Source organism: Erpetoichthys calabaricus, chromosome 9 (genome assembly GCF_900747795.2).
Source record: "Erpetoichthys calabaricus chromosome 9, fErpCal1.3, whole genome shotgun sequence".
Taxonomy (NCBI): Eukaryota; Metazoa; Chordata; class Cladistia; order Polypteriformes; family Polypteridae; genus Erpetoichthys; species Erpetoichthys calabaricus.
The window spans coordinates 66,968,134-66,988,065 of record NC_041402.2 but is presented as its reverse complement, the minus strand read 5'-3'; the positions used below and the strand labels follow the sequence as shown (position 1 = coordinate 66,988,065).

Genomic DNA, 19,932 nt, shown 5'->3' with positions numbered 1-19,932 from the left:
AAGGCAGTCAGCGGTATAAAAAGTTATAGCTTATTTCTTTTCCTACTGTAACATCACTTAGGCACTACAGTAATCCCTCGCTATATCGCGCTTCGCCTTTCGCGGCTTCACTCCATCGCGGATTTTATATGTATGCATATTTAAATATATATCGCGGATTTTTCGCTGCTTCGCGGGTTTCTGCGGACAATGGGTCTTTTAATTTCTGGTACATGCTTCCTCAGTTGGTTTGCCCAGTTGATTTCATACAAGGGACGCTATTGGCAGATGGCTGAGACGCTACCCAGCTTACATTTCTCTTTCTCTTGCGCTGACTTTCTCTGATCCTGACGTAGGGGGATTGAGCAGGGGGGCTGTTCGCACACCTAGACGATACGGACGCTAGTCTAAAAATGCTGAAAGATTATCTTCACGTTGCTATCTTTTGTGCAGCTGCTTCCTGAAACGACATGCTGCACCGTGCTTCGCATACTTAAAAGCTCGAAGGGCACGTATTGATTTTTGCTTGCTTGTTTTTCTCTGTCTCTCTCTGTGCTCTTGACGGAGGGGGTGTGAGCTGCCGCCTTCAACAGCTTTGTGCCGCGGTGCTTCGCATACTTAAAAGCCAAACAGCCCTATTGATTTTCCTCTGCCTTTATGACAGTCTCTGCTCCTGACTCCTTTGAAGAGGAAGATATGTTTGCATTCTTTTAATTGTGAGACGGAACTGTCATCTCTGTCTTGTCATGGAGCACAGTTTAAACTTTTGAAAAAGAGACAAATGTTTGTTTGCAGTGTTTGAATAACGTTTCTGTCTCTCTACAACCTCTTGTGTTTCTGCGCAAATCTGTGACCCAAGCATGACAATATAAAAATAACCATATAAACATATGGTTTCTACTTCGCGGATTTTCTTATTTCGCGGGTGGCTCTGGAACGCAACCCCCGCGATGGAGGAGGGATTACTGTATTCCTTTTTATCTTAGTGTAACCTTTAATAAGAATGAACCTTTTATTTTTATTACTTTCACAAACCATGTTATCCTCATTTCTCCTCTATCCACACAGAAGGTTACTACAATGAGAATGTCAATGCCCTGTATACATATATACAAGATGATAAATCAATGTATGAAAGCAGTGCATAATATTTTTTTAAAAAGCCAGTACTATTCTCTTCCTACAAGCACATTGTACACTGCAAGCAGACAATACCAATCAACACTCAACTGTGATTTTTGCAGAATGCCATCTGCAATCATGATAAGAAAAGGCAAAAAATAGCAAAGCCATGATCGAGCACAACAAAGTACACTATATATATATATATTTTTTTTAATAATGTATGCTGTGTCACTTTTTTGGTAGAGAAGAAGGTAGAAAGAACTGAGAACATCAGATTCCTAAAAAAATTTTAAAAAGAAACCTGGTTTCCTTTTGGTAGACATTTATTCAAATCTGATTTTTATTTGACACAATTTTAAATGAACTTGGAACAAATCACATTTGAAGGATCAAAATAACATTACTGAATACAGCTACATGTGCTAAGCTGCAGCAATCTGTGAGAAAATAAAATTACTGCATTCTGAGCTAAAACATTTGGGCACCATTCAACCCCTACCATAAGACATAACATAAGATGATTTCCACACTACATGGGTACTTTTTATTCATAATCAAACAAGCATGTACCCACCCCAGTGATGGTTATCGTACATCATTGATGCTTTGAAACGACATGAACTTTTAATGCATAGCAGAGCCCTACTAGCAATGCATCTAAACTTCTAATAACCCACATTCAACCTTGAGACAACATTCAGATCACACTTAGTCTTGCCATGTCACTCTCAAAACGTGCAAGAATCATGTATATATTTTATTTCTGGAATTCAACTGTCAACTATCACTGGATAAAATAGCATTAATAAAGGTTTTCTGTCTTGACAGAGCAGTTGAATTTTTCCATTTTATTAATTCAAATCATGTGGGATTTATGCAATAAAGTGTAATTTCCAACTTTAGTAATTTGTACTAAAAGTACTAAAACAAAAGGTTTTACACTAAATAAAAAGTACTTCCAATTAAGTCTAACATTAAACAAACACTGGCCTCTCTCGTAAGGAATTTTTTTTTTTATAAAAAAGAAAAGTTTGACTTCTCTGCAAATTTATCAAGACTATTCCAGCTAAAATTCAGAAGAAATAAACTCTTCAATTTTTTTCATTATATCAATACACCATGATGCAACATCAATACTAAATTTCAAATCTGCCTACAAGCTACAAAAATTAAACTTACCATGATAAATTAATCTCTCCAATTTTCAAAGAGAAAAAAAAGTTCTATGAAACTAAGATTAAGAAAATGTGTTTTACCTTCATCATCACTCTTGTCTTGTGAAGGACTGATTGGTGCTTTACTTTCTTTAGCAGAAGAGGAAGAGGGTAAGGCTTCATGTAAATCATGCTTTTCTCTTTCATGAGCTCTCAGCTGGCTCTGAAATAATATAAAATGATTTAAGATTATTACAATATCGTTTAAAAGAAATCCTTAATTATGTTTGCAATCTTAGGGAAGAGGGTGGGGGGAGGTAACATCAATTGGCTTTATTCCTATCTTAACACACACAGGTAGGAAAAAATAACATATAGAGCCAAAAATGAAGGAAATATCTATACAGTTGGTGCCGTGGTAGCATCCTTGAGCCCTGGATCCTCCCTATGTGGCAGCACTTTGTGTAGCGAGAAAAGTGCTATATAAATGTAATGAATTATATATATTATATATACACTAAGGGACAACACCATGAAAGAAGCACGACTGTTACAAAAATAAATTGTGTCCCATAGCTCCTGACAGCCAGAAAGTATAAATGAAGCAACACTTAACTAAAGCTAGTAAAGAAAAAAGAATTAGGAACAAAAATTGTAACATTTGGGAAAAATTGATTTTTAACTGTAAAAACAAATGTACATTTACACTGTGTAAAATAACTTCTTATGATATTACACTGGTAAGTATGCTTTCTTATAGATTTTTAAAAACAGAATGTGCCAAGGTGGCATGTGGTCATTAATTTTAAAGACAAAAGTTTGAGAAATTAACTAGCTGGCATTTATGTTTCAGCACTGAAGCAGGGTAGCTAAATCAGTCAATTCTGGATACAAACATTGTCATTTAAAAAAAAAACAAAAAAAAAACACGCAACTATTCATTCATTTTTGGCACAGAATGCCAAGTTGCCAGTTTATATATCCTGTACTTGAGATCTTGGGGCAGATGAGATTGTGATTTCTTTGTATGGTTTGCAGTTTTTCTGAATTTCATCTGAGAAGAAACCAAAGGCTGCAAATTTGAAAGACTTTTGTGTTCACTAATGGTTAAACTGGTCCAAAGTACTGTACTCAAGTATAAGTATGCCATTCAAATAATAGGTGCCCTATTCAAGAATGGTTTCTGGGATGCACACACTGCTGCTATTATAGGCTCTAGCTCACACTGACTCTAACAAGGAAAAACACATATATATTGTATAAGATGGATTTTTTATTCAGCCAAAAGACTTGACTTTTTCCAGAAATTGTTTTCACTTCAGAACCACTTAAAAGTGGTTAACCTGTGTAGAATGAATTTAAATAATAAATAATGCTACTACATAATTCTTTGCCTGTTCTTACCATTCAAGTAAATGTACTGAAATAGAAGATTATTTAAAACCAACTGAGTTGTCAATTTACTCAAAACACACCTTCCTTAGTATCACTCAAAAACAAAAAAGGGAAACCATGACTACAGATGTTATAGGCGAAGGTAGAAAACAAAAAAAAATACATGTCCATCTACCACAGAGAAAAGTAGACTTGGGATAAATCATGTTGTGATGGTTCATTCTGGGGTCACTGATCTCCCTCCCCAAACCCCCCCCCCCCCCTTTTATATAAATGAGCAAGATATCATTATTAATATGCTAATTCAGTATGCTAAGGACGCTAAACTATTAGGGGGGGTATGCTTTTTGGGGTGGGTTACTGAAACAACCACCAGCAGCATTACAGGAGAACCTGGACAGAATTTAGTCCTGGGCCAGAATGTTAAGTTTAATGGAAATAAATACGGTTTTACATACTGGAAGTAAAAATATTTAAATAATGGGTTTGAAACTTGTAAGTTCAGCTTTAGAAAGACAGTGAATTGATTGACAAGTCTACTTATCACTGTCCACAGCCACAGAGATTACAGAAATGATTAAGCTGAATAGCAGGATACTATGAGATAGTACAATATGTCAAATACATTTCATGATGTATTATACAGTTTATGCATAACCTATTTGTTAGGCTTCATCGAAAATAGTGTGGGCACATGTATTTAATACTGTTAACAGCCAGTCGTCTGATAGTACAATGAATGCGATGCCCACAAACAATAAAGAACAATTGTAGCTGCAAGAAAAACAATGAAGTGAGTGTCCTGGACCATGCAAATGAAGGAGAGGTTCTTTACTTTGAACATGGTACAAAAAAGAAAAAACTTCAGCCTATAAATTAACACACTTAAACCAGTTATGCTGCTGGTGAGAAAAAAAAAAACTTGCATACAGTAAAATGGGTGGGCAATAAAAATCATTCCTTCGCAGATTTCTAATGGAGACACCCGCCTGAGAAACTATCGGTCTACTACCAGTAAGCTAGACGTAGGGGCCAGCAACACCTATATGAATACAAACAAACATTACTCATTACTCAAAACTTATATTGAACTTAAGAACGTGTCATTCATTTTTCTGTTTCATTCAGAGGTTTAATCCAAATTTAACACTAAATGCAGTAAACATTTAAGATTCGGTGTAATTACCTGAAACCCCATCATCCAGCATGAAAACAACTAAACTTTCAAGGACTGATCTCAAAGAAAACGTCCAATTAATATAATTAACATATTTTAAAGAAATACTTTACCTTATAATAAAAAGTTTCTTGACACTGCTTGCAATGGTACATCCTTGTCTTGCAGTGGTTTATCATGTGATTCTCCAGATCTTTGCTATCCTCTGCAATATGCTCACAAATGGGACACTGGTATGGTTGCCTTTGACGATGTACCCTGAGGTGCTGCTTAATGTAACCCTTATTGCCACTAGTATAACGGCACAGGCGACAACGGTATGGTCTTTCACTTTCTGGAATATATTCCACCAAGTTATTCCCAGACAAATTTGCATCACTGTTTGGCTGGCTCTGGGCATTATCCTTCAACTCCTTTAAAATGTCATCATCTGAAGCATTCTGATCTGTTCGCTCCCTAAGCTTCTCAATTACAGTAAGCAATGACATGCTGATTCCCATTTTGACAGGTACCTCTGATGTGGTAGATTTGGCTTTTGATTGCAATTCTGAATCCATCAGTACTGTGCTATTATTATCTCTTACACCCTCCTCCAAAGAACACTTAATAGTAGTGGCAAGCTTCTGCTGTGAAGTGTTAGATAAATCAATAAATCCTTCATTATTAGAATGCTGAACATTTAGCTCAGCAATGCTTTTCATTACTTCAGGAGTTCGTGTAGGCATTGCAACAAGTGCTTCAGCAGCCAAGGAGTGCAATCTTAATGATTCTGAGTGGGTCCTCCTGCGGACTGGAGGTGTATTTTCATCTGCTGTAGTCAAGACTTTTGATTCTCCATCTTCAGATTGCTTTTCATTATTGCACCACCCGATTACTACTTCCTCTACAGCAACAGCACCTTTGTTGGACTGAAACACTTCTGCAACATCCTCATAATATGCTAGCCTTGAATCTTCAGTGAGAAGTCTCTTTTCATCATCAATGTCTGTATTAATTAAAAACTGCTTACTGGAAACACCCTCTTCAGCCCCTGGTAGGCGCTCTACTATAACGTTAACATGGCCAGCTTTGTTAGGGCTGCAACTAATGATCTTCTGAGCAGAGGAAAGAAGGCTATCAGAGGTTGCATTTTCCTGATCAGATTCTGATGCAGTCTCTTCCTCAGTTACTACTTCTTCATCTGGTGGATTAGGAAGAATTGCATGATCCACCATATGATCTGAGGTTTCATTCACTGACCGACTCAAAACAGGGTTTTTTTCCCTCATAGAATCTGAAGAGCTAATCTGAAACTGAACAGGAGTTGCCCTTTGAAGGTCTGTAGTTTTGCTTAATTGAGCCAACAGAATAACAGCTTCCTCTGTCTGAGTTTGTGGAACTGAGGTTACATCCAGTACACCTGAAGGCTCAGATTCATCTTCAAATATTGGATAGGAGCAATCAACTTCACCAGCATGTTTCCATGCATGAGTTTTTAGCATACGCTGTTGACTACATGTGTAGCTACAGATCAAACATCTGTACATACCATATCGCTCATAAGTATACCATTTCTTTTTTTCTGGCCCTGCTTCCACAGATTCTAGATTTGCTTTTCTCTCACTCTGATCTAATTTCAAACTCCCAATATCTCCTGCATATACCAGAACATTCCCTTGTTCTCTGGAAATATTCAGATCTTGAATGTGGTGCAGTGGATGTTGATCTACATTTGCATTATGTTCAACAGTTTCTAAATGCATTTTTATGTGTGCCTCTAGATCCTCCTGACTTCTGGAAGTAAAACAGCACTCTGAGCACACAAGAATCACATCATTTTGTGTATCATGTAGCTTTAAATGTTCCTTTAGAATTTCTAATGATGGGAAAAGGAATTTACAAAGGCTACAAACATAACAGCTAACATTTCTAGAAGAGACATCCTGTGTATCTTCTGTGAAACAGTATTCATTAGCAGATGGGTCATCACACCTAACAATTTTAGCAGCAGTTTCCGAGATCTCTCTTGTTTCTATGTCCAAAGAAGGATAAAGAAGATGAGCCCGTTTCTTCCCAGCAATGGAACATCTCCTCTGCCTTTTATTTTCTACTATTTTGCTTAGCTTCTCAATGACTTGGATGAGCGAGTCTGTTGCATTTTGTTTTTGTTTGTCATCAGAGCCCTGCAATCGAGGGCTACCAGTTCTGTCTGTTATCAGCATGGTGTTCTGACTCCCAGCTTGTGATATTAGCAGTGATTTATCATTGTTCTCTTCCATGCCTGGAAATAGAAGACAGGTAGATATCTAACTTTGAAATAATAAGGCAGTGTTCAAAATCAAAACAAATTCTAACATTATACAAAAAGCAATTAAAGATAACCTAGTTTCATTTAACTATGGTTCAGAAAAATCTGAGACAGAAAAGAGAAGAATTCTATAGAGGGCTTAAGAGTAGAAAACAAAAATGGGTGGCGGAGGTTCAAAGATTGCAGCTGAACTTGTTACAAGTGTAACACCTTCACACAGGTACTGTCTCCATCAAGCAGCACATTATTACCAGTCAGAAAAAAAGGGAGAGCTATTGACACTTACGTGCTGGAAAGTCATTATGCAGCCAACTAATTTGGCATACACTGTGAATTCTAGTCATGTAATATGACACACTCAGGCAACAAGACCACCATCTGCCATTTTCAAGTTTGACATCTTCTATGACTAAAAGTTGTGTAATGTGACATCAGCTTTACCTAAATAAACTTTTCCCCCGTCTACACTAAACTGTAATTTGAACACCTAAGAATTAAATCAACTGGATCAGTAGAAATATATGAGCCATTATATCTATATTCATTACCATAAGAAAGAAGGTAAAAATCATGGGTTGAAAAAAATTCTTCAAACAAAAAATGTTATTTGCTAAAATATTGTTATAGATACTTATTGAAAATCAATATAAACAGGAAACATTCCCATAATTGAAGACCCGCATCTCCATCACTTAGTGGCCAACAGTCCTATATTAAATTAAGAAAAAGAAGAAAAAAAAAGAAAAAAAAAAAAAAACAACTCAACCCAGTGAGAATTTGTGCTTCCTGTTTATGATGAGCCAATATGCCTGGAGACGCTAATACATTTTATTTAGAAATGATGTATGCGAGGTCCTAGTTTTACCCTGTGTTGCATTGTGTGCAAAATGGATAGGCACTAGTTTCCCAGCAGCCTTGAACCTTAAATGCCGGTTAAAAATAATGGATGCCTGGACAAACAGTAGTAATGTTCACAACAATCCAAGGAGAAAGTGAAGCTCTCATTCCTTTAATGTAGCTATATATGATGCCGTGTTAAAAAGCACAATCTCACCACTCACTCAACTGGCAGTTAATTGTTCACGTCATTGCACTGTCAAAGCATGCAAAAATCGTGTATTTTAATATATCAACTAATTCTGTAATGGCATAAAATTTGTAAAAATTAAAGTCTATAATATCATAAAACCACTGTGGGATTTTCCAAGTTTATAAACTTAAATAAATTGAGATTTCTGAATAATAGGCAGGATACAGGTAACCCTACAATAAAATTTAAGCCCCTGAAAAAGACAAAAAGACAAACAGGTATATCAAAGGAAAAAAATTGTGTCAAAGATTTGCTTAATGCACAGGTACTGTTGTATAGCCTTACTAAAACAAGTCCTTTTTTTCCTCCCCTCCCCATTCCTAAAATGACAATGCCCAATTTATCCTAAAACCTGAAGACCACAAAAGAAAAAAAAGACATTAAAAAAAAAAAAAATTAAAAATAGTTAGTGCTCTATCACTATTTTCAGCAGGATTTGCACCTAGCTTTCTTGCCCGAAATAAATAAAAAGCTGAAGTTTGACAGTCGCTCTTCAGTATACAATGAAACGTATATTTCTACCCCTACCTGGAAGAAACTTTGTGGTGTCAAGGCACCCATTTCAAAACACCACAACTTGGCAAAAATTCTCACACAGCTTATTTCTGGATATTCATGTTAATGAACTGCTAACTAGGTCTATAATGATTTTAAATAAAAATTTAGTTGCAAAATTCACATCTAGAGAAATTGTGCAGCTAAAATGGAAAGCGGGTCATCAAGACAACAGCAGTTCTGCAATCAAAATCCCCAAAAAGGCCAGCAGAATTACATACAAACTCTTCATCCCATAGTATTAAGAATTCTACACCAGGACAGCCTTAACAGCATGTAAAAGAATGACCGGTTTCTTTAAGTTATTTATATTAAGGATGATTTAATCACCGTATTTGTTGTATTTAAGTTTTCTTTTGTTTTCAGATGATACTGCATGTTAAACAAAACGTCAAGCTGTCTGCTAACCAAAACCACAAAGACCACTTCTCCATCTGCATCAGCATAATGGTGATGACTGTGGAAATCCAAAGCTTCAGTATATGTTACTTGCCAAATTAATTTAAGCACTTTTCCACAGCTGTACTAACATCAAATTAAAACTGGAGAAACAACATGATCATTTACACTGTAAAATAACTGAACTTTGTGTTGCACTCCCAATGTGCAGTCTGCTTGCAATTTTTATTTTGTACAAAACAAAGCTGGCAATTGCTTTGTATTTTACTCTTTTGTTATTAAATCAAAATATACTGTATTAATACTACTTGATGGTCAACATACAAAATAAGGAATACCCCAAAACACACTGATGATCTTTTGAGATGTAATAAAATGGATTATTTTGAAAGGATAAAAACTTTACTGAACAGAAAATGCAATGCAATATACCTAACATCCTTATACTAAACCCAATTAATCAAAGTCAGGATCACTGGAGACCAGAGCCTATCCTGTTGGATACCAGCCAGGAACTAAAACTGGATGAGGTGCCAATGTCTTAATGTCCACTTGACATATACATCAGTCACCACGTGGAATTATTGCCTACGATATTTTCTAACTAAAAATCTGCTCAATGCTGTAAATCTCAATTACAAAAAAAAAAAAAAACGCATGAAAAACAGAAACATGTTGCTTGCTAGTAGGACGTGCAAGTAAGAGTTTCCATGTACTCTGTACTTATGACAATGTAGCTACTACCACATCCCCTGAAAGAATGAAATGCCCAAAGGCAAACACCACAGTCAATTTCTTGCCTGAATGTTGGTGTGAAGGCATTTTCAGAATGTATCTTCAGAGAAAACAGACTATTATAAAAGAATATATCATACAAGAATTCCAGTCACAGAACTCCCTTAGCCATGTTAAGTCTTCCCCTCAACTGAGAATTGGTACTTTACGTTTTGAGACCTCCGATATATCAACAGACCCATATTAACCTCTTTGGATGTATACAGGACAAAAACTTCCGGAGACATCTGTCAAACACACTTTTATTTATTATGTTCTTAGCTCAGTGTCTAAATACTCTATACAGGGAAAGTGTCATGCAAGATAACCTGCTTTGCAATTATTCAGGGTTGAGCTATCCATTTACTCAACAGGATTAAATCAATAATTCAACAATAAAGTTTTTGTTGGATGCAGCAGACTTGGATATATGAAATTTCTCTTAAGCTCCATCATTTGGTAATATTAAATAATTTACTTTTAATGTACTACAATGTAAGCTTCTGGTTTTATAGATTTAAAAACCCTTCATTCATATTATCACAGAAAATTTAATCTTGAACAATTTCTCTTTCAAAACATATTACTGCATTTTTGGTAGTATTTTGAAAACTGCTGTTAAAAAGGAATGCTCATAAAATTACCATACCAGCGATTTTTAGATTCTGCACCTGACTTGAAAAAGGCAATGTTATGTTTTAGGATAAATAAATCTAACCTTTAATCAAATAAGCTAAAAACACTATTACTGCTACGTTCAATAAACAATTTACATGTTAATAAATTGCCTCAAAAAGATATGGTATTACTCATAAAATAAGTTGTAACATACATAAATCAGAAACAAAAATATATTTCCATCCCTAAAATTATACATATTATAAATTATATTATAAATAAGATGTCTCATATATCCCATGCTACTTTCCCTAGTATACTCCACAATTAACTTGTTTGCACTAGGTAACAATCTGTTTCCACCGATGGGGACAGACTGCAATTTGATATACAGTGAATTCACACATCTTCATTTGTAAATTTGTAAAATTTAGAACCAAAATAAAACTTTCAGATAGATGTTGAAATAAGCTGGACTGAAATGAGAAAACGTGAAAAAAATAACAGCCCTTGAAGAAAAAAAATCACACACAAGGTATTACATTCCAGAAACCAAGCAAAACAAACCAAATAGAAATTAATGAACATATGAGATTATGTACCGACTTTTTTTCCCCTCACTCTTGCACTATGAACACTAAGAAATGAGCTATTAAAGTCTAACCACTGGGAAATACCAGTTCTGCTTTTGCGATTTTTAACCACTTGATTAAAAAAAAAATAAATGGATATACTTAAAAGTTTGATTCCTGGATCAAACTATTATGCATACTCTTTTGGGTCTGTATCATAGGAGTGACGTAAATACCGTATTAAAGGAGGGACATTTATTGGAGTGACAAATTATGATTAAAATTTTATTTAAAAAAAACTAATTATAAAAATTTTTTATTAAAAAAACCTAGAACCACTGAATTGTTAATATATTTTAAACTTGCTTACAATTCTTGTTCTCCATCACTGAAATTATCTTCCACCTCAGTCGTTTACATTTATTGAACTGAAATGCAAATTGTGCGCAATTCCACAAAGGTATTCGTCGAGAGGGTCAGTTCCATGTCTCCTGACAACAGTTGCAAGCCTCTATTCCCTCTGGATTTGATCTTTCTGGTTGTCACTCCTTTGAAATTTATATCGTAGGTTTCACTTGTTTGTTATGTCACTCCTATGACATGTCACTCCTTTGAATAGGACTGGTTCTTTTTTGCTAGACAACCGACTTAGAAATCTTATGTCATTTTAAAGTAATGAAGGATTACAATTTTTAAGACTAATACCAACTTGTGCAAATGGGCACTGCAGTGTTCATTTATCTCAAAAATAATCTTTTTGCGGTGTTTATTACAAACATTGCATCCAATTAAATGCTGTGCTATTTGCCTTTATGTGACATTAATGCTTTAAGCGATTCATAGTCAATTACTTAACAGATTATAAAACCAAAACAAAAACAAAATAACCGTTACTAATGTACGTACTTTAGAAGGTTTTGACTGCATATGCGCAGTAAGAATTTCAATGTGTAGATATGGTGCCTGCCTAGTGCCACTATTAGTTGCATGTGAATTCCTGGTTTTCACACGATACCATGGACCACAAATCCAAGGATCTTACTCTTAAGGCAATTTTTCTTTTATTCTCCCCCAGTTTAAACATTTAGCTTTGTGCTCCCAGCTTACAATTAACCTGTTAAAATATACGACACATTACAGATTGGTGAGCTGATAAAAGATAAGTTTATTTACTGACTCAAATATTTTCCATGGTATGTATGCGATTTTTCAGATTAACATGCCTGTGTAATCTGAATGTGGTTTTTATTAGTGTGAATACTGTAGTTGCTCCAATTTTAAAGTTAACTATATGAGAAAGCAACCCTGGAACCCCAAGTTCTGGTAAGATAGTGCTTCTTTATTGTTTACTACAGTATATGCAGTTTAATATTCTATTGAAATATATATATTTTTACTAGATATCATCTGTTTGGTAATATTTTTGATAATTTTTGCTCTTATATACATCATACATAAATGGAAAGGAAAACATCAGATATTCTTATTTAATATTAGTTTGTCTCAAGATGAATGATTTTCATACAATTACTGATACGAAAAAAAAATCTCAAAAACAAACAAGTTTTTATTTTTTATTATTTTTTTCTAGGCAGCCTCCTCAGCATTATATTTATACCTGGATAAACGAACCAAAATTAATTTGTTTTTTAAAATAAGAAAAAAAATGTTACTACATTTAACAGAAACATGTAAATACTAAAACGTTGACATAAACAGTAGGAAAGATATAGATAGATATAGTGCCAACTGCTATACTGATGCAGTAATGCTGTCTATATCTGCAAAATATGGAATCAAGATCTGGGCTGACAGTGATGCTGCTTCATCATATGCATATAACATGCAGGTATATACTGGGAAGCCTGATGGAGGAGCCCCTGAGAAAAAACAAGGGATGAGGGTTGTCCTGGACACGACACAGGGGCTTCATGGTCATAACATCATATGTGACAATTTTTTTTTTTAATTTACTTCGCACTATCTGGTCCAGAAACTTCTGAAAAGAAAGCAGACATTTGTAAGAACAATACAGAGATCCCACATAAGCAGACATCCCAAATAAAGGAAAAATGTGGTATTCATGAGCATACTGTATGGGACCACAAAATCTGTGGCAGAGAGCATTATAAAGTAGAAATCATTATGGATTACAATGCTACAAAAGGAGGAGTAGATTTGTATAAGCTGGTGAGTGGCTACACCTGCAAAAGAACAACTCTACACTTGCCACTTGTAATACTTTTCAATATTTTGGACATGTCCTTTAAAATTAATTGGTCTCAATTATTATGGATTTCTACACAAAACTTACATTTTATCATAAGAATTAAACAACACTTTTCTTGATAAACGTGATCTAACTGAGGTAAACAGAAATATTAAACATATTTGCAATCTATATGGTTTGTGAGATTGAGTCAACATATGTTAAGTATTTTAACATAAAATAATGCTTTTATTGTTTTACAAAGCCAAAACACTGTGGGTCTACCAGACCCGTGAACACTAGCCAAGTAACAAAAATATGAATATCACACAAGGATTAAACAAGGAAGCAGGTACAATATCCATTTTTTGTCATGATGATGTAACCCTTCAAAATAGTCCATGGATGTATGAATTCTACTTGCCAAAATGAATTTCCCAAAAATAAGACCAATCAAAATTTCCCCGAGGCTAAAAAGATGATTATCGTGACATAACTTTTCCTGAAAAGAAATATAAAACATGGTCAATACAAGTCAACAGAACTCATTCCATCCTTGTTTTCATAGACAACACGGAAAGCCAATGATAAAGAGAATAGCACCATGCCAAATGAACCAAGTGGCTGGAGTAGAGTTACAGCCACGTTATGTTAGGCTAATGCCCACAGCAGTAAGCGCAGTAGCAGCAGCATGTGTGTGAATGTTTGTAGTACAGCAGCCGTAAAACAACAGTACGTCAGGAGTGGGAGCAAGATAAAAGAGAAAATGACAGAAAATGTCAGTGAAAACAAAAAATAAGTAAAGTTACCAATGAAAATACCCCAACATAGCCCAAGGCACAAAAGACAAGGACATTATTGAAAAGAAGGGTCAGTGGAATTCAGTAGTGTGGAGATATTCAGGCTATTTAAATTCCAACAAGAAGCAAACTGTGTCATGCGCATGTTCCCACAAAGACAGGTAATACCACTAATCTTTTATACCATCTGAAGCAGTGCTATCCTTTAGAGCATGCACAATGCAAGACTTCACAATCCCAGACCCAAGTAAGTGTTGCACAAATGTGGATTTCTTGTGCCTTTTTTGTGCTTTGGAGCATAAACTGACCACAGTTGAGTGAATGTGTCACTTTTCTGCTTGAATTTGTTATTATATATTTTATTATTTTATTTATTTGGAACTCCCCAAATAATTTACTTTGGGTTCTCCTGTAAAACATGAAAGTTTTAGGATTTTAGTTTTAGATTTTAAAATTAAAATGTGTATTTATTTGGAATTTAATGTGTTCTCCTACAAGACTAGGATGCTTTAGACTGGTTAGAATTAAGATTTCAGTTTATTATATACCTATTTATTTGAAATGCACTTGTATAATATTACAGTACATTTGTCACGTTCAACTTTTGATAGAAAATATTTAAACCATAATTAACCTTATATCTTCATATCTCACTTAGGAGTAAAAAGAAGCCTTTAAGTTTGACAGAAAAAGTGATTTGATTTATATCATGATATCAATATTGATTAATATGAAAATTTATCATGTTAAGATTTTTTTTCCCCATATCACCGAGCCCTACCTACACGCAATTCTGCTAGCGTAAGCTCTAGCTCCCTACAATTTGCTGTTAGAATAACCACTACCAGAAAATTAGCAAATACCAAACCATTACAGTATTTGTGCACATTATTTACCTATTACAAATAAAAAGAAAACAATTTAAAACATAAAATTCTTAAAACCAACTAAAAACTTCAAACCAAAATTCCCAAAACGGTAACTGTGTAAAATGCAAATAAAAACAAAACTGTGATTTATTAATCCCTCTCTGAATGATATTAAATTGAAAGTAGTAAAAAAAGACAAGAAATGTAATGTTATCCCATATCAACTTATCTTGTAAAATCCATGCTTATTCCAAATTTTATGTCCACAATATGTTCCATAAAACTTCTAAAATAGGAATATGCATAAATGTTCAATTTTATCGGAGGAAGTTACTGGATATGTCACATTTGGCAATCGGTTTACTAAGAGCGCATCACCAACTGCCTCGGACCAATTAAGCTTATGTAAATGAAAGGTACAACTGAAACTTGCAAGAAAAATAGTCTAATGTCACCAGAGTGTCAGGTAAAGCTCATGTCACAAGATCAGCAACTGCAGTCGTCAAGTTAGTTGTCCCTCTCACTAGTCATGTAATAGGACACCAGCTTTAATTACACAAAAACATGATAGTGCCATCTGTTCAGGATGTTCCTTGGAACTAAGATTTGTAGGTTATCAGAAAATAGTATAAAAAGTACTAATTTCTGAAAGCATAGACTAAAGTATTGTTTAATATCAAAAAAGAAGAATTGTGTATTGTTACTGCAATCAATGTAAAGTGAGGTGGAAAAAACTCAAAATACTTCAGTTAAATGACATGTAATTACCAGTCAAAAGTTTGAATACACCCTGAAATTTTCATATTTTTGATACCATGTGTTGTACCATGTTAGCCATTATGAATGTAGTAAAAAGTCAAGCAAAATTACACCTTTTATTGGCTAACTAAAAAGATTACAATATGCAAGCTTTCGAGGCAACTCAGGCACCTTCTTCAGGCAAGGTATATTGTAATCTTTTTAGTAAGCCAATAAAAGGTGTCATTTTGCTTGACTTTTTACCATATTTTTGATAGAAATTCAAACCCTTTTTTATGAATATATCATTAAACCAATTTAAAAATACATCCGAGTATAACTAGTATTTCTAATGGCTAGTACGGTTTGAAATTACTGATTTTTCAATTTATTATTCACGTGACTACAAAGCCCCACTTTCAACAGCCATTCTTTCCATGTCCTAATGGTAACCTCCCTTAGCTTATTCTTAATCATGTTTAAATGCTAACCTTTGTAAGGAAACATGACTTATCAATGTCTGTTCTCTTTTCCTCATTTTAATCTTTTCTTTGTATTTGCCAGTTTCTAAATATGGCTTTTTCTTTGAAGCTCTGCCTCACTGACCAGAGTACCAAAGTTGTCTTATCTTTAATTCAGATGACCCTGATATTTGGAGTGTATTAATGAAGAAGCCAACTGTGGAAGGTATTTATTTCTCAAACTACACACTCCGATTCCCTTCTCTGACGTATTTACATATCTGTGACTCCACTTCTTTTACTATCCCAGATTGCCTTCTTCTCTCAAGACATTGACACCTTTGTAGGAAATCTTCAGTTTCTTGGCAATGTCACATACACTAACCCTCACTCTGCACAAAAACAACAGACTGACATGTTTCTTGAGAATGCTGTTTTAGTTTGACCATTTTTGAACCCAGAACTAGGATTGCCTGTACCTTGCAACCCAAGTGAACAGAATAGGATTCCATGCCGCTAATGAAATTATAAAGGTTTTACTAATAACTAATTAGTGTTTGAAATCACTAATTAAGGATAAGATGAGAGACTTTCTATTAGAACAATGAGAGAATGACTCCTGAAAAAGGGGTTTAGCATTCATATCAGGTCAGGTTGGGGAGCATGCAACAGTACAGCGCATTGCCACACCAACACCACCATAAAACAGCTCGGATCCTGGTTGGCAATCACCCAGGCAGACACATGGTAAAGTCCCACCCCGCAGAAATGACCATCTGTTTAACACAGCCAGGTGTTATGTAGGCGTCCCTCCCCTTGGCCTGGTCAGCTGTATACATCCCAAGTGCCAAATCATCCTCGGGGAATCCCACCTCATGGCTGTAGTGTCGTAACTGACACTCCCTTACAATGCAGGTAATGTGCCTCACTTGGGACTGTGTGAGCAACTGCTCATTCGACACAAAGTCAAACCAGCGGTACCCAAGGATTCTCCGAAGAGACACAGTACTGAAGAAGTCCAGTCTTCATCTCGGGTCACTGGAAACCATCCATGTCTCGCAACCATATAGCAAAACAGGAAGCACCAGGACTCAAAGACTTGGACCTTCGTCCTTTTGGAGAGATACTGGGAGCACCACACACCCCTTTCCAGCAAATTCATGACCCTCCACTTGCTCTCCTGATCTGTCTGTCTTCACAGTAAGACTCACCAAGACATGAATGTTGTTACTGAGATAAGTAAACCTCTCGACAAGGTTGCTACTCTCTCTGCAGACAGACACTCTGTTTATGGGTGTGCCCAAGAGGTCACTGAAGGCCTGGATCTTGGTTTTTATCTAGGACACTGGCAAGCCAAGACACTAGGACTTCTTGCAAGCTCTGATCACAGCCTCCATTGACGCTGCAAAGCTCACAGTATCATCGGCAAATTCAAGATCAGTATATCTTTATTGACCAACAGATCCCCCACAGCTACTGGACCCCACGACCTTGCCCAAAACTCAGTCCATGCAAGCACTGAACAGAGTGGGAGCAAGAACACCCCCCTGACAAACCCCAGAATCAACTGGGAGAAATGCTGAGGTTCTTCCTCCACTCTGCACAGCACCCACTGTACCTGTGCACGGGCCGGACATGACATATTCATAGATTGAAAAATCAATAATTTCAATTTATTATTAAGTTGTAATACCCAATATCAATATTAGTAATGTCTTGCCTATATTGTTAAATAAATTTAATGATATCTTGATGAAAAGGGACCAGTTTCTATCAAAAACCAAGAGCATTTCTGGGTGTGTCAAAACTTTTGACTGGTAGTGTGTGTGTGTTCTCTCTCATATATATATATATATACACATACATACATACATACATACATACATATATATATAAAAAACAAAATATGTATATAATATGGCTCATTAAAAAAACACCATTTTCTTATGAATCACATACAAGCTTAGTTAAAAGTTTAGTCACTTATGCTCATTTAAAGTCAGAATGAAATGGTGCTCTATAATCTAGCAATCAATCATTAAAAAAAAAAAAAAAAAAAAAGTTTTACTGTTAAGCATGTTTTAATTATATTAGACAGCTTTAAACAATCCAGCTGGCCTATTCTACCATTATCACACCCACTTAATCCAATTCATGGTCATAAAAGGCTCTATCCCTGAAGCACTGTAGGCATTGCAAAACCGGACAGGGTGCCAGGCAACTGCAAAGACGCTTCAAACGTAACAGTCACATTTAAACATAAGGGGCCAATTTACAAATGCAAATTGCAAAAGCATATCACTTTGGTGGAAATAATAATACAAGCACTTAATATAAACAGAACTTTTAAACTCCTCGAGTTATTTCACCATACTCAAAATGATTAATACATTGTCATTTTAATTTGACTGACTTTATATCTTTTACTTCAAGCAAACTTTTGTGACTGTTGATTTATAATTTTTTTATTTATAGACAGTTATATGCATTATTTTAGAACTTTAAGCAAAATACATTTGTCATTTTCACTGACGAATGAAAATGCATTATAGAACTTCAAGCAAAATACATTTGTCATTATCACTGACGAATGAAAAAAATAAAACTTTTAAACATTACGGCAATTATGAAACGAGGTATACGCTTTAAGTCACTGAGCATGTACAATTCATTTTACTAAGTATGTGAATAGAACATTCCAGAGCCATAAATACTCATTCTAAATATTCAAAAGAATGACAAACATATCTTATTATTAAAAGTGGAAAGGATTGTGTACATATATCTTATTATTACATCTGAAAATGATTACTCATAACTTCAAGAACTTGCATTACCTCAAATGCAACAATTTTAACAGCATTTACGTAATTCATTTCGCCTTTCTATTAAGGTCCAGGTGTAACATTTCAAACTAATAAAACACAAAGATGTTACAACTTCGCTTCATGATGGTAGAATTCTGCGTTGACATTTTTTTCCCCTTTCACATGAACACTGTCAGGTCATTCCCCACTGAGAAAGCCTGCAAGACCTAAATGCCCAAATAACATTTTGGGAAACTGAAACCAGGATCAAATCAGAAACAGCGAAGCCAACGCTCTTAAACTGTCCTCGAGCTATCCTTCACAAATACGTGGCCGTAGAGAGAGAAACAATTCGAATAATGCCTATATATTTATGTGTGCAGCTAAGAGAAACTACTGCCAATGTGGACAAGGGTAAAAGACACGTTCACATACGGGCTTACACGAGTCATTTAGCGATCGCAAACCTTTAACTATTAACACCTCCTTTTCTTTTTTCATTACGTGCCAAGGGCTCGAATGAGTTAATGTTGTTTACATGCATTACTTACTTCACTAGTCAAGCAATTCTTATTGATCTTTGTCCTCTGCAAACAGTAAACTTTGCTCCTTCCATTTGGTGTTACATAAAAAAAATCTTGAAACTCTTCAACACACATACATGCACACATTGCTCTCAAAATGGCGGCGATGGAGAAAAAGTCACGTGACACGCTTTGAACTAGATCAGGTGATCAGAAAGGAACGTCAGGTCCTTACTGCACCTGTGCCAGTTTTCAAATAACGCGCATGCGTGACGTGGGCTAGTATGTTACAGCTGTTGGCGATTTATCGTCACCGTTTTTTTTTCTTGACAGAAAACCAAAAATGTTTTTTTTTCTAATCTTGTACACATTCGTGTTTAGCAAAGTCGATGTTGCTTA

At 35.3% G+C, this 19,932-nt stretch overlaps 1 protein-coding gene across 1 annotated transcript in view; it reads right to left on the bottom strand.

Moving 5' to 3' along the window:
- The window catches only part of znf507 (zinc finger protein 507), a 49,765-nt gene extending 30,036 nt beyond the window's left edge, over positions 1-19,729 (bottom strand). The window contains exons 1-3 of the mRNA XM_028809676.2: positions 19,561-19,729; positions 4,944-7,090; positions 2,361-2,481 (exon numbers count right to left, since the gene is read on the bottom strand). Coding sequence (XP_028665509.2) covers positions 2,361-2,481; positions 4,944-7,088 — 2,266 coding nt within the window. The 5' untranslated portion in view covers positions 7,089-7,090; positions 19,561-19,729. The remainder of the gene's footprint in view (positions 1-2,360; positions 2,482-4,943; positions 7,091-19,560) is intronic.
- Positions 19,730-19,932: the final 203 nt, after the last annotated feature.